The sequence below is a fragment of the Rhipicephalus sanguineus genome, chromosome 11, assembly GCF_013339695.2.
Source record: "Rhipicephalus sanguineus isolate Rsan-2018 chromosome 11, BIME_Rsan_1.4, whole genome shotgun sequence".
NCBI lineage: Eukaryota > Metazoa > Arthropoda > Arachnida > Ixodida > Ixodidae > Rhipicephalus > Rhipicephalus sanguineus.
The window spans coordinates 74,596,175-74,610,931 of record NC_051186.1 but is presented as its reverse complement, the minus strand read 5'-3'; the positions used below and the strand labels follow the sequence as shown (position 1 = coordinate 74,610,931).

General features: G+C 45.3%; 1 protein-coding gene across 1 annotated transcript in view; it reads right to left on the bottom strand.

The window, feature by feature from the left end:
- LOC119374773 (dynein heavy chain, cytoplasmic-like) overlaps window positions 1-14,757 on the bottom strand; it is a 106,274-nt gene that overhangs the window by 85,557 nt on the left and 5,960 nt on the right. The window contains 11 exon segments of the mRNA XM_037644953.2: window positions 1,676-1,855; window positions 2,784-2,867; window positions 3,117-3,188; window positions 3,491-3,625; window positions 4,137-4,418; window positions 5,473-5,776; window positions 6,384-6,475; window positions 6,577-6,742; window positions 9,868-10,088; window positions 12,425-12,832; window positions 14,080-14,335. Coding sequence (XP_037500881.2) covers window positions 1,676-1,855; window positions 2,784-2,867; window positions 3,117-3,188; window positions 3,491-3,625; window positions 4,137-4,418; window positions 5,473-5,776; window positions 6,384-6,475; window positions 6,577-6,742; window positions 9,868-10,088; window positions 12,425-12,832; window positions 14,080-14,335 — 2,200 coding nt within the window.

The following is a 14,757-nucleotide window of genomic DNA, read 5'->3' as shown; positions in this document are numbered from 1 at the left end:
GGGAATGGTCTCTCTCTTACAAAAGAGAATTTACGCGTTCCAAGTGCCAAAACCACAATGCAATCATGAGGCATGCCACAACTGCGACTCAATAGGTTTAGACTAGAGCTGTGCGAATAGCAAAATTTTGGGTGCGAAGCGAATTCGAATAATAAAGATTGAGTGCGAATCGAATCGAATAATTTCGAATAATTTTCGAATATTTCTCAAACATTTTTCGAATAATTCGAAGTGAAATTAAGAAAAAGTTGCAGAGAATCCCTAAGTATGTTCTTGTGAGATAGCAACATGAAAGTGTTTCTTTTCGCTAGGTTGATGAAGTGTTGGTGGGGTCATATTTCATAGTTGTCTTTCTTATCAAGAATGAGGCAATGTAGAGGCCGAATTGTATTTATGTACATGATTTGGTGCAACCAAAGTGTTGCCGACAACACTTCACACGTGGTAGGCAGAGATGCTATTTCCTCAGCCTCTCCTCCTCTTTCAACTTCTGTGGAAGCCCAACTGATGTGGCAGACAAGAGTGTGCTCCCTTCAAGTCTGGAGTTCCAAATCTGCCTCGTAGACTTTGATATCTAAGAGCATCTGAATTTTTGGATGCTAAAAAGCTTCGGCATCCTATTTTTCGAACTTCTTGCCCAAATTTCAAGTCCAAAACAGCATTAATTGAGCCCCCAACTCTGCCACATCTTTCACCTTCGTGTTGGAATCGGCGTTTACTTGAGTTAATACATTTGCGACCGTAGCGGAGCTTCAAAGGCAGCTTTGCCGCAATACGGGGGTGTGATGAGGTGAAGCATACTGAAACTCTAGGGACCACTTCCAAACGGACGTTGACTGTCTCTTGGCCAAGTTCGACCGTAACGGACCTTGAAAGGCAGCTTTGCCGCAATACGGCGGTGTGAGGAGGTGAAGCATATTGAAACTCTAGGGACCACTTCCAATCGGACGTTGACTGTCTCTTGCCTAAGTTCGACCGTAACGGAGCTTGAAAGGCAGCTTTGCCGCAATACGGGGGTGTGAGGAGGTGAAGCATATTGAAAAATCTAGGGACCACTTTCAACTGGACTTTGTCTCTTGGCTAAGTTCGACCGTAACGGAGCTTGAAAGGCAGCTTTGCTGCAATACGAGAGTGTAAAGAGGTGAAGCATATTAAAAATCTGAAGGGGTCACTTTCAACCAGACGTTGACTGCATTTGTCTTTGGGAAGTTCGAATAGTTCGAATAGTAAAGTTTCAGTGTGAATCGAATCGAATAGCAAACACTATTCGAAAAATATTCGAAATTTCGAATATTCGCACACCCCTAGTTTAGACCCCCTGGGCTTCTTTAACAAGCATCTAATGCTGTGCACTGCTGATCATGTTTGAGACTCACAGGCGTCAAAGTTCTCAACAGTGATTGGCTCCCTTTTGCAGCTCGGGTAAAGGAGCCAACCACGATCAAGAAGTTCCATATGGGTCAGGCCCAATCACGATCGAACGTGACCGTATGCACCGGTATAAATCCAAGCACGTGGACGTTTCTGCATCACCCCTCCTCAGAATGCGAACGCCACGGCCCTCAATCAAACTCGCACCCTGTGGTTAGCCATGCAACGTCCAAGCCGCAATAAGTAACTGCCGAGTTGCCATCAATTACGATCGGCTTGCGGCGGTGCCTTGTGCAAAGCTCACCTGCTCGTCTAGCTTGCTGACCCAGTGGTGCAGGTTGGAGTACTGGTGAAGGCTGAGGTCGTCAACAGCCTTCTGGATCTTGTTGAGGATCTCTGCAAATGTGGAGGCGCTGTAGGGACATGTCTCCAGCGATCGGACATCGATGTCAATCTGTTCCTCGATGGCCATCAGGTCATCCACCTGCGAGAATCCATTGAAACAATGGAATGAAACAATTCCTCGTTCAATGATTCCTCAGCACATCTAACATTGTGTAATACAAGCCCGATGTAAAAAAGAGCATCCATCTACTTTGCAGGCTTGTGCGCGTATCACTTTCTCGGTTCGAAGCAAAGTCGAAGCGAGCGGTAATTAGTATCAAACAATTTCGGAGCAAATTCGAATCATAGAGAGCTGAATATTAGTAGGGAGCAAGTTATCAACGGTACAATACATTATTTTCAAAGTTTTTCATACAAAGCCGGTAAAGCTTGTATAACAGACTATTTCTTTTAAAAATTTAATCGGGGTTCAGATTATATTTATGCACACTGAATCCTGAAGGGTGGCTTCGCAGCAGTGCGCATTTACGCTGAATTGACGGTTTCACAATATGGGTTTGCTATTGCACCACTGTGATCGATCCGATTCAGTTGTCACTGTTTGCAATGTTGAAACTAATGCCAGGTTTCTGTAGATACCAGCAATATTAGGTTAAAAATATCATGCCTGCATCTAATAGCTAACGTTCATTATTAATGCGCAACAAATGTTACAGTCGCGATTATTCATTGAGGCGACCTCAATCGAGATGCTCAAACAGACTACACAAATTTTCTGAAACAGCCTTCGGACGATTTATGTGCACAGCAATCGCCATAAAAATCTCAAAGCTGAACCTCAATGTAACATTCACATGTAGCCTGCGTCCCGCTCCATTTACACTTCATAAAGGTTCTAATTACACTCTCTCTATTTACACTCAAATTACACCTATTGACTCTTGCCCTCTCTTTTTTGTCTATGCTTTTTATGCTACAAGTGCTTCAATTTGAATTGACAATGTGGCAATCGATGCACTCAATTGTCAAGCCACACAGTGGCCTGACAGCACGCAATACTTCTTTACCTTTTCCTGGAAGTTGAAGACGGTCTCTGCGAGCTTCTGGACGTACGGATCCAGTTTGTAGGATTCCCAGACCAGTCCAATGCCCTGCATCGCAGAGAGCAAAAATCTAAAACATAGCACTGAAGCAGAAAAAGGCCTCTGAGAAAATGCGAATATGATTTCGACTTATCCCTAACTCGTGTATAACCCTTAAACTGAAATCGCAGCCTTTCTGCCCCTTGAAATTCTACTGTTCCACTGTCCATCTACCACAACAAAGCACATGCAACAAACGCTCTCACCTTCTAGGCGGTTATCAATATCATTTGCCAACCTACTCGCTCGACCACTCACCTCGGCTATGAGGTTCTGCACTTCCCGCTTCTGGCCGGCAATCAGCAGGGTGATGGAGGGTCGTTCCTCCACCTGGTGAAGTTCACGCAGAAAACGTCAAAAAACCTGCCCAACCACCCACACCAGGGTTTACATGCTAACGATAAGATCACGCGTTAGAGGAAACACTGAAAAGAATCTACGTGCATTCTGGGAAAGCAGCATCGGCAAGAGGGCATTTACTTACTAGCGAATTTCTTATCTAGTGAGAGAAAGACAAGAAAGGAGCAGCAGATTATGAGAAGCAGCAACGACTGAGGAATCGCAGAGGCAGTTCAGGTCATCGAAAATCTACGCAGAAATCCAATAAGTGGACAGAAATGCCAGTAGCGCACCTTCTCGCAGGTGCGCTCGTAGGTGCGCACACTCTCGATGAGCGAGATGGCAAACGGGTAGAGCTGATTGGCCTGGTGAGCCTTGTTGACGATGGCGAGGGGAACGCGGAAGCCCATCCACTTGAGATTGCGAACCTGCACGCAAGACAGGACGATGAGGAAGGAGAAGAAAAAGTTTTTAAAGGACGGCGACACAGAGGGCATGAGGAGAAATGACACTAAGTATGTCACACTATGGACAAAGATAGAATGTCATGACACTAACAGCGAGTTACAAGATATGTGACAATGAAGACTGTGAGTTGATTTTCTACAAGTAAGTGACCATCAATGTGTACCACAACACATGTACACAAGTGTTGTTCTGTTTAACACAGCTGTGACAGCCAGGAACTGAACCCGTGACTTCACGCTCATCGCACTACGAACATTGCTGTAGTCAAAGCTGCACAGTACGAGAACAGTCTCTTAGTCCTTTGTTGAACATACCCAGCCTTTGCATACGACCACTCCCAATTTCAACAGTCAAGAACAATCTTTCAAGTGGGATGTGCCAGCTAGAACGACACCGAGTTCTTTTGAAGCCTCTCCCAGCCCACGTAGTGCGACAGCCCTTGGAACATCACGTGACAGTCCCGCCACTGACCTCCTTTGCCAGGGTGATGATCTCGGGGAGGAAGTTGACCTTGAGGCGCAGAAGGTTGCCCGTGCGCGAGCGCTGGTTGTCGATGGCAAAGATGCGGCCCGTGACGCCGAGCTGCCGTTGCTGCACCAGCCGAGACCACTCGTCGAAGATGGGCTGCGTCGAGAGCTTGGCGCGGAAGCTGTCCGCGTCGCTCTTCAGCTTCTGGCCCTCAACGTGGTTCTCCCAGCCCTTGCCCAGCACGTCCTCCACGCGCTTCATGTACACTGACAGCTGGCGATCAATCTGCAGAACCACCGAAAACAGGGCAAAGGACATGATTTACGCATGAAAGCATGACAACAGAGAAATACACACGAGTAAAACCCATTAGATCCGGTGCGTGGTTAACTGTATCAACGAGACTTCAACATGCCTGAAACAACTTTTCCAACAAGTACCGACAAACCTGGCAGCCATCTTTCTAATGTGTTGTTTAATGAACTAGATGCTATTTATGCATGTTTTTGTCTAACAAAACTGTGCAAAACGTGTCCATGCAGGCTTTTCGCTGCACTCAGCTTGCCCCTAACCAAGATGCTCAAGCATCTTCAAAGGGCAATTGCAAACACAAGAGTCAGGTTTCAGAAGTTTGGATGACAAGGCAGCAGGGATGGGTGGCGGCACTAAATGACACACAGAAATGTTCTTTCCAGTTATAGCCCATCTTTCTTTTGCAGAAGTGCTATACGACTGCTTTTGCATTTAGTTGTAATGTTCATCTGATTTTCATCTGTTGTTTTGCATCTCTGTTGGGCTGTGGCTAAGTGCAGAGGCAAACTGTGTGCAAGAAATATGTTTGGCTAGTAGTAACGATGCATTCATAATGTATGTTATGTTCATCATTCAATGCACAACACTACATAAGGATGAAGAGGAGATCATATAAATGTAAATCTGATAGCGAATCACAGCATCTCGATCCAACCACGTGTTTAGTTGCCACCAAGTGTGCCTGCGGCGATGTACACTCAAACCTCGATATAATGAACACGGATTTAACGAATTATGGGTTATACCAAAGTAAATGAAAAATAGTCTTGTCATAGAAACAGTGTTACAAATAAACATTTATAATGAATTTTCAGACATAACGAAGCTATTTTCACGGCAGATGTGACTGTTATAATGAGGTTTCAGTGTATTTGAGTTTCGTTCTTGTTTCTAATAAACCAGCTGAGAGTTTGTGCCCGTGTGTTTCAGTCTCTTTTGTGTCCTTGTCTAGTGTTGTGTATTGAATGATGAATCAGCACCAACTTGCCCAACTCTAAGTACGTCATGTTCTACCCGTCCCACCCACCTGCTTGGCCCAGATGATGGATCCGGCGACGGGGGGCAGGTCTCGCTCCTTGCTCATGAGGCAGGCCTTGCTCTGGGTGTACTGCACCTTGAACTTTTCGTGCAGGGCCTCGATGTCGTCCTTGACGCGCTGCATGAGCTGCGTCTGGTACTCGCGGATGGCACCCCGGATGTGCGGCCGCACAAACAGCGCGTTGAAGCGCGAGAAGATGCGGAACATCTCGTTGGCGTTCTTGGCCGTGCCCAGCTGGTCACGCAGGCGGCCCGTGATGCGGGCCTCCACCCGGTCAATGCGCTCCTCGTATCTGCACGCGAAGGAGGCGGGCAGCACACGTGAGCGAGTTGAGAAGAATTGTTCTTCTGTTTTAATCATGTGCCTTATGTTCTGGCCCCTGAGTAAAAACCAAGATGTATGGTACTCATAGATTGAAATGCAAAATCATTCTTCTTCAGCCCAAACACTGCTATGAGCAATAAAACCGACTGGTGGGCTAGTTGGTGCTGCATATCTTATGTTTTAGCCCAAAAAAACATGAGGACACAGCACTACTACTATGTAAGCAGCGCTGTGTCCCCTTATGTGTTCTTTTGCATCCTTGTGTTTCTTTGTGCTAAAACATAAAATATGCTATGAGCAATTGCTCGTGACAACCACGTCATGTTGCTGCAAATGTGGCCACTAAAGGCAATGTTGACTCTGAATCAAGTGTTCGAGTTGAAATTACGCTGATATGACACTAACTGCAGATACTGGAAACAAAAGTAGATGCATTACTTAGCCCTAAATTTTTCGCGCTTCAATCCATGAGTGCTGTTATTAGTCGTCCTTGCCAAGTCACGTGTCCATGTGCCCGCACAACACTGCAAATGGCCCCTCGCAATAAGAAAGGTTCTAGCAGTTAAAAGGGTCACCTCTTGACGGCTGCATCCCAGGCTTCTGTGCCTTCCTTGGAGATGTCCAGGCCGTCAACTTCCTTGACGTTCTCGTATGCCAGGTTCACCTCCTGGGCAGCGAAAACATTGCGTCAGCGTATCAATGCACCCCACCCCCCGCCCTTTCGAAATAAACTACTGGCAACGCCCCCGCCCCTGCTGCCTTTCTTACCTCAATGGCACTACTGTCAGCCGAGTCGAGCACGGCAGCTTCCGGCAGCTCCGGCTGATCGGTGTCAGGTGTGGTGGTGGCACTGCCTTGCACTGTGCGCGGTGCAGCCACGGGTCGCAGCACACGCACTATGACAGTGCGCAGCTGCTCGTGCTGCCGTCGGAACCTGCACAACAGAGGAAGGTGTTCCAACAGCAAGCTCCTACAACTCTTGTCTCAAGAAAAACAGATTAGACTCTTGTTAAAGGGACCCTAGAGTGAAGCAACGAATCGGTTTAGATTGATAAAGTGCAGTCTAAAAACTCTAATGTCGTTAATTTCCCCATCATAAGTTTATTATTAGAGAAGAAAATCAAGGTCAAAGTTTCATTTTCAAAATTTCGTGTCAATATCTCCCGGCACAACGTCACAGATTTCAAAGCGTATTTTTCGTATTCTGGCAACTTTGGCTCAATAAAGTTTTCTGAAACTTGGCCTATTAAATCTCTGGCCCACTCAGGAACTACGTAGGCCCTAGTAGACGCCGTCAAAATCCATGACACCACGGCGATTGGTGCGAGAACTACCAACAAGGTGGTGTTGCGACCCACGTTTTCTTTTTGCGCGTTTTCTCGCTTACCTAACGTCTTCTTACCTCAAGCGTGGTGACTTTGGTATTGTGAAAGAGTAATTTACTTGTACAAGAAAAATCGCTTTTTCTCTTTAGTGCCCCTTGAAAAAGAACCTGAAGGGGCCTGGAAATGCGTTCCGGGCCCCGAGAAGTGAACAGGGATGCATAATTCAAGTATGAAACCAATCGTGTGGAACAGAACAACAGGAAGTGGTTCCATTCCAGCAGCAATTCCACTTAGGCGATTTACACTTACTCAGAGTCTACAATAAATAGTAAACTAGGGATGTCGAACTGGGAGACCTTTGATGTTCTTGAAGTGAAGTTGTGATCCACTCGAATGGCACCATGAGCAAAACCAAGACATGAATCTGTCTTTAAATAAGTGGACTGAGAGGTGGACATACTCTATCGAGACAAATAGGCCCACAGATTCAACACAGAGTTTAAGAGCACCTGCCAAAACAGCTCCATTTAGAATTCATTGGCTTATAAATATTTATAACGGTAGTAAAAATAAGTGAATGCCTCCCTATCAAGAGAAATGCACGTCCAGGGGCATGGCAGCGTACCGTAAAAACCGGAATATAGGTCGAATTTTTTTCCAAAAAACAGCCCTAAAAAGTCGACCCCCGTCTTATATACCGGTCATTGAAAGAAAAACTTCTCAAGTCTGCCCACTATGGGCAACTGAAGGGGAGACACTGGTCTGAAAACTGCTTGTCTCAATTTTTAGTATTTCCGGCTGAAATTTACCCACAATATGTATTTTCGACTGCTGAAAACAAAGATGCAATCACTTTTTGTCTATCGTGCACGGATTGTAAGATATTGACTGTTCCATACACTTGCATTCTGCCCAGACTTTTGACAGCTTTCTCACAAAATACCTTTATAAATTTGATATCACTGCATCCTATAAAGACCAGAGAGTGCAACATAACCATAACTTAATTTTTAGCTGTATCCATTCAAAAGTTATGGCCTTAACAAGTACACTAATGAGAAATCAGAAACTGTTGCTTAATTTTACTGCTAATTAAATCACAGTTATTAATAAAAATGTTGCAATTTCTTGGTTTTCTTGCACTAATCAATGCATAAGCTTTCAAATACCGCAAAAATGATCAAAATCTGACTGCTACATCAAAAGATATTGTGGGCAACAGCTTATAATGTGATGAAAAATGTGGTTTTGAGAAAATGAGAAAAGAAGTTTAGAAACATGGTGGGCACTTATTTTGAACTGGAAAAGGCCTGAATTGGTGTTCTTAGGATAGTAGAAGCCACCAGGAACATAGACATCATTATTCCTCTTAGTATGGTTTCTTCTCACTCTGGTCTCGCTGATGATATGCTGCATTCTAGCAGCTGCCGATATCATTTCCTCCCGAATGCATGAGCAATTCTGAACTTCTAACGACTGCCTGCCATTGCACTGTCATCAGTTAGGCATCTCCGCAAAATGGCGGACAATGCGACGATGCACCACTGTCTAGCAGAAGCATCCTCAAGCATCCAAGATAGAAGGAATAATTTACCCCGTGTGATAGAAATGCACCCATGCTGTGCGAGCACTTTTTTTTTTAAAGCGCAATGGCTTCGCCTCTGCTAGATGAAAAACGTTCTTGTGCTATGAACAGCTAATAGAAAAGTGTGTGTTTCAAATGAGACCAAAATGGCTGTGCTACTTAATGTGGTTCCTGCACGGTGCGCTATTGAATGGGACTTTTTGAGGTGCTTCGGTGAGCAAAAATGGTCATGAAACTGACTTCAAGACCAAATAACTCGACAAGTATGCATTACATGTCTGTAATATTTTGGAAATGACTTTTTTAGACCTTCTAGATTATCAAAAAAAATATTTCAGAAAATTGTTTTTTTCAAAATTTTCCGCCTCCCAGACCAGTGTCTCCCTTAAATGTTGCAGGAACTTCAAAGCAGCGTTACAAAAACGTTGCATCAACACTGATGCGTGTTGCAGTGAGGTTATTTAACAGCTGCCTAAATGTTGTATAAACTTTCAAGCAGCATTGCAAAAATGTTTCATCAACGTTGTGGCAATGTTGCCTTTCAATGTTGCGGGAATACGACCAAAAGCGGACATTAGCCACGTTTTGGCAATGTCGGAAGGTAACATTGCCACAACGTTATGGCAACAAAGCGTGCTACTAGAGATACATCCTGGCAAAATGAGCCGTTTTCTTTACCAACTAATCATCTTGGTTGTAGTTCGCAGTCTGTACATTTACAGCTATGAAGGAAAAGAAACGTCGCAAGACAAGCAATACAGCTACCCAAAAAAAACTCAATAACTGGTCGTGAAAGCGAGAACGCAGGCAGTCGTGAGAGAAGCACAAATTGAAATACTAGGTCAAAGCAATGTGAAGACTGATGCAAGATAGGGGAAGCAAGAAATAAAGTGAGGAAATGCAAAGACACAAGAAAGGATGGAAGTAAAGAAACCAGAATAAAAGGAAGAGTAAACATGGAAATGAATAAGAAAAGAATGAAAGAAGGAAATAAAGAAGCAAAGAAAAAAGCTTCAAGTAAAGAATGAAGGAAGACAAATAGGAACGCCTAAGGAGAGAAGCAAGTAAGAAACGACAGAATCAAGGAAAGGAGGAAGAAAGAAAGGAAGTGAACAAGGAAGCAAGCGATGAAGTGGCTAGTGCACTCACTTGCGCATCTGTTCCATACGGGCCTGCAGGCGCTTGTGGGCGGGCGTCACTCGCCACACGGTCTTGATGTGCTCGTCGCGCTTCTTCTTGACTATGTCACGCAGCAGCGACTGCAGCTTGTCGTACTCCTCGTCCCAGGCATTGAAGACCTCCAGGCAGGCACTCATCACCGACTCGAAGTGATCGAAGGGTGCGTGCATCAGGCGTCTCGTGCCCAGTACCTGGACGACCAAAGAGCGCGTTTTTTTATAACGAGTCTAACTATTTTATAATAAGTCTAACTCTTCGATGTGTAGAGTGACAGGACGAGTACCGTGAAAAAATGAGAGAGTGCAGTGCAATGTGATTGAAGCCAAAACAAGAAAGCATCGGCCCAACTTGTGATGATCACCACAGCACACATGCATCGCAGGTGAGGCTACAGTAGGCAGCCAAAGTATAGTCACACGATCCCCTATGCATTTGCCTAAGACGACTTGAAGGCGAAAGCCATCTACACTCAAACCTCATAACAAAGTCACATCTGCCATGAAAATAACTTTGTTATATCCAAAAATTCATTATAAACATTTATTTGTAACACTGTATCTATTACAAGACTATTCTTCATTTACTTCGTTATAACCGATAATTCGTTATATCCATGTTCATTATATCGAGGTTTGAGTGTACTTCTCAGTTGATTGTACTGATCCCCAACTTGCAAAAGCTTTCTGCACCTCATATGGTTTTGCAGTGCTTCCAGGGTCGGCCCAAGTTTGATAAAATGAAGATGTCATGTTGACATCAGGTTACGTGACGTCACCATGACGTCATCACATGATTTTTCACATCACTCATGTTGACACCAACATGGACAGTCACTTTTTGCGTTTCATGAGGCATCTAGGGATTTCATCTTAATAAACCTACTCAGCCAAAATTCAGCCAATGCTCACTGTGAGGAAAGAAACGAGAGAGAATACTTTCAAAGAAGGTTTGCTTGCTAAAGCTGGCAGCACAACGAATGCTCTCACCATCAAACGTTCCACTTATATGAAACCCAATCGACATTGAGCATTAGAAACCAACTGATGTGATGACGAGTTTTTGGGCGCCCAGTGTGACAGGTGTATGACAATATTCGCACATGTGCTTCCAGCTTTCAAAAACATTAAAGAGCACCATGGCACATTCACAAGCTCAAGGAACGGAGCCTACTAGGAACTTGGATTGTTAATGGCCTTTGCTTCTCTCATTCTTCACTGAAAGCAAGCGACTATGGTATGGTACATGAACCGAGAACTCCGACGCAAGCTCTATACTTGGCGCACAGTGCAAAAAATTCAGCTTGTTCCACGCTGCAAAAACCATCGGACAGCTAAGCTGTAATGATGATTATGACGACGACGATGGCTTTCGGTGTGAAAATTACATTATCATCATCATTTCGAGTATCATTTCGTTTTATTTATTGGTTGAGTCACTCCCCTTCTGGTCATGTGACCTGTGAGACGCCTACTACTACAACTACTGAACCCCTTTACAAGAGACCCTGATGTAAGAGACGATTGGGTATAAGAGACACCACTGTGCCTACATTGAAATGGGGTTGATCAGAAAATGAGAACATGAACGCCTGCTGTGGTGAGGGGGGAGAGGGCATGGGCGCATGCGCCGGTGTCCCCTCTCCCCTCCTCCCTTCACACCTCATCCAGCTGCTCACGGGTGCCACCACACTAACCACACTGGCTTTCTTTGGAAAAAAAAAAATGTTCGCATTGGCAGTGCCACTCTTCAGTTGTTGCAGAAGTCTCTGAACTGCACCTCGCTAACGTGACGCCAGGTCATGCCACTAAAAAAATATCCTTGCTCGTCGTTACAGCTTCGAGTTCAGCGGCATACGCCGCCGCATATGTGGGGCCGCACAGCATATGGAGAGCGCTTTTAGAAATATTCCGTGGTATCCGTGTCGTCCGCTCGTTGTTTTTGACGCCGTGTGTGCGTGGTTTCACTGCGTGCGCATGGAGCAGCCCCTGATGACATGCAGCTTTGAGGTTTTTTTATGCGGACAACTGTGTCGTCACTACAGAGGAGATGTTGAATTAGGCGCTGGTGGAAACTGTCCAAGACCACGGTGACAATGCATCTTCGAAGGTAGACTCCTCATGCGCTTACCTGTCTTGCGCCACACTGCGGGTTCGCTAGACCGTGGCCTCTGCAATTAGCTCCGGCAACAAGCTGTTGCATTGTCGGAGCCAATCTGGCGGCTACAGCTAGATGACGGAGCAGGGTTGTATGATGTCCTACGAACCTTCAGTATATTGCCATCCCTCACAAACAAGCAATAGAGCAAAATAAGTTTTTTCCGCTAAATAAATGTTTTTGGTGAGCTCTGCCTTCAATTCCCCATCCCCTTTGGTTTAATTTGTGAGTTTCTTTTCCAAATTTTCGTGCTGAAACTGCATATAATGAAAACCTGTTTGTGACGAATTTTTTCTGGAATTTGTCAATTTCTGCTATGACGACAATGGCACAGGGTAGACGGAGACAGTTTTGCTGTAAGAGTTTCACCCACCTTGAGCATCTGTGTCATGAGGTCCCGCGAGATGGCTTCGACGAGGCGCAGCGCCCTCTGGATGGGGTACTTGGTCGACCGGATCTTGCGCAGGTGTGAGAAGATGCCGTGCAGAGCGAGCCGTATGCGGTCCAGGTCGGTGGCCGCGAGCAGGTCGTTGAGGGGAAAGTCCTTCATCAGGGGGTTGTAGTCGTTGACGGTGGCCAGCGCCTGCTTGAGTCCCGTGTCCGTGTCGAAGCTGACCGTGGCGTGGAAGCGCTTGCCCTTCTTCAGCAGGTCCAAGGTGAGGGCTACCTCGAGGCTCTCGCGCTTCTCCTGGATGCGGAGCAGGGCCCGCTCCAGGTTGAGCCAGAAGCTGATCTCCTGCAGGGCCGTGCCAGATGACGGATCTCGGTCCAGCTTTGTCACCTGTTGCGTGAGTGGGGAGAAAAAGAAAAGGATACGACAGGATAAGGATGCTGATTTCAAGAATAAAAGATGACGACTACAGAAAAAGTGGGTTCCTACAGTACATGGCAAAAATAAATAAATAAAAAGAGAGAGAGAAAGCCTATAACAGCACCAGTAGCACAGGGTACGGGGATGCAGAAACACACTGTTCTCTGCACTGAGCCGTGGTCGCGCTAGGAGTGCTGAAAATGATGCCATCCTCTCGTCGTCTTCAAAAACCACTATGCATACAGTAGACTCAATAATTCAATCGCAAGGGGACATCAGGATTTTGTTTCAATTATCAGAAGTCCTCAGAAACATGACTCGAGGCAACATACCAACTAGTTGTGATGTTTATTGTTTCTCAGTGCTGCAGCAGCATCACAGACAGCCCTGCATGATTTTCAGTGAAAAGTTTTTAGACGTCAGCAATCGTACTGGTACATGTTACGATGCAATGTGTGTCCCACATGTGTCATTAAGGGGCAAAATGTGTCCAGTGAAAGCTCGTAGCCCCTTCCCATATTTAGCATGCTTTCCCGCATGACAAGAAGAAGCATTTGGTATGTGATAGACCAAGGCCATACAGTCTCGGTATTTTTTTTTCTTCCTCAGTCAGCATGCAATCGTCGGTGCGCACTGTTTGGCAAGTTTGAATGTTATTTAGGCAGGAAATTGGATTTATCTGCGACTGTTAGTAACATAAAAACGCAAGTGTTCAGCCAGAAGCAACAAAGGCAGCAGATATTTCGAGGCATGGACAGGAAAAAAGTTTGAATTAACCGAATTCCTGCAAAGAGGCAGTTTGAATTAAGCGACATTAAAATAGATTGAAAACATAGCTGGGCCAACCAAAAATTGAATATTTATTTGAATTAACTGAAAGTGTGAATTATTAGAGTTTGATTTATCGAGAGTCTACTGTATGTTATAGTCAAAAACGTCCTGAACCATCTTTTTTCGAAGCCTCAGAAACATTGTAAAAGAAGTGCCTCCAGGAAATACAATGCCAAAGGAATTACTTAAGAGACAGCTAGTACAAGCAGAGGTATTAGAAGTGCTATGTTGTCATTTCCCATCTGTACTTAACCACTCCAAAGAAGCAAGGCAGTGCAGATGGCGGCACCCCAAATTACAGTGTTGGGCTTAATTTCTACTAGGTAGCTGCAGCAACAAGTGGCCAGGCAGCACTCAGTTTCTCTCAGAAATGCGTATGCATGCACCTTCTGGATCTCTCGTATCCAGCGGTTGACTCCATTCTGCAACTGGTTGAGGAAGCTGGAGTCCTCGGTGCGGTCACCAAAGTCAGCGGCCGTGGCACGGCGCCCCTCCTCGGCGCAGCGCTTGATGGTGCTCGCGACAAGCGGGTGCACCACCAGCGTGATCTCTGGAATGTCGATGTTCTGCTGCAGGTGCAGCAGGCCCATCTCGAGCTCTGCTATCTTCTTCTCCACGGTGGGAGCCATCTTGTCTCCATCCCTGTTTTCAAAACCACGCAAGTGTGTCAAAGTGAACCTGTTTCCGCACAACATTCTCTGTGCTATACAAATGCTCTTCAATGTTTCACTTTTTGTTGCAATATTTACGCACCACTTTGGCAGGTACATCACATCAGATATGCTACGCTCCCGACATGCGCCAGACCACACCAAAGAAGGTCGGTGTTGGTTAGTTCTATGCCTGCCTCATATTTAAGTTGCAAGGGCACAGGCAAGCCCAAGAAGAAAAAAATTAAATGTTTATAATGGTTAATGTTTCAATAGGTTATAAATGACACTGTAATTGAGATTCTTGATTACTCTTGACAACCTGTAACTTTTTAATGTGCCCCCAAGGTCTGGTGCACATATGACTAATCTTTGACCCATCAGAACACAGCTGCAGTATACAGGAATCAAACC